Source organism: Trachymyrmex septentrionalis, unplaced genomic scaffold (assembly GCF_001594115.1).
Source record: "Trachymyrmex septentrionalis isolate Tsep2-gDNA-1 unplaced genomic scaffold, Tsep1.0 scaffold32, whole genome shotgun sequence".
Taxonomy (NCBI): Eukaryota; Metazoa; Arthropoda; class Insecta; order Hymenoptera; family Formicidae; genus Trachymyrmex; species Trachymyrmex septentrionalis.
In genome coordinates, this window is record NW_017305485.1 from 3,256,919 (window position 1) to 3,257,495 (window position 577).

The 577-nt window shown below is 33.3% G+C and overlaps 1 protein-coding gene across 1 annotated transcript in view; it reads left to right on the top strand.

The window, feature by feature from the left end:
• The window catches only part of LOC108749828 (muscarinic acetylcholine receptor DM1-like), a 29,693-nt gene that overhangs the window by 432 nt on the left and 28,684 nt on the right, over positions 1 to 577 (top strand). The window contains exons 3-4 of the mRNA XM_018488804.1: positions 1 to 125; positions 264 to 343. Of these exons, the coding sequence (XP_018344306.1) occupies positions 46 to 125; positions 264 to 343 (160 nt within the window). The 5' untranslated portion in view covers positions 1 to 45. The remainder of the gene's footprint in view (positions 126 to 263; positions 344 to 577) is intronic.

Genomic DNA, 577 nt, shown 5'->3' on the forward strand with positions numbered 1-577 from the left:
TGGCTCGGAACGTTATTGTTATATCCCCGACAATCACTTGGAAGCATGGCAAAATGGGGCGAAGGCGACCCACGTTGGATTGTGGAAGAGAGACCTGATGCAACCAATGTTAATAACTGGCATTGGTATGTTGCTCTACATAATCATGCTAGTTGGGATATCTTTAAGTCGACTATTCAATCCTGATAATGTATATCAGCATTTGATTGTTTCTCAAAATACTGATTTTTTACACTTTTTAATGTATTAAAATTGTTCTGTAGGACGGAAAAGAATGCCTGCGCATGGTCACAAGAAAAGTTGAAAGAACTTTTTATAAATTTCGAAATTGAGGGAGAGGGAGGTTGGTAACATGCATTTATAGATTTGGAAATTTGGAAAAAATATGTATAGTGTCTCTTTAATCGCCACAGGCGAATATCTTGAAAAATGTGATATGAAAAAATATTTCAGATAGAACGATTTCGAGGGATACGTTTTTGATTATGTTACTGTTTTTTTAGTTAATATGATTCCTCTAATTCTGTATCTAAAAGTATTAAGGTAGAGATATCAAATAAATGAAAAAAAAAAAAAA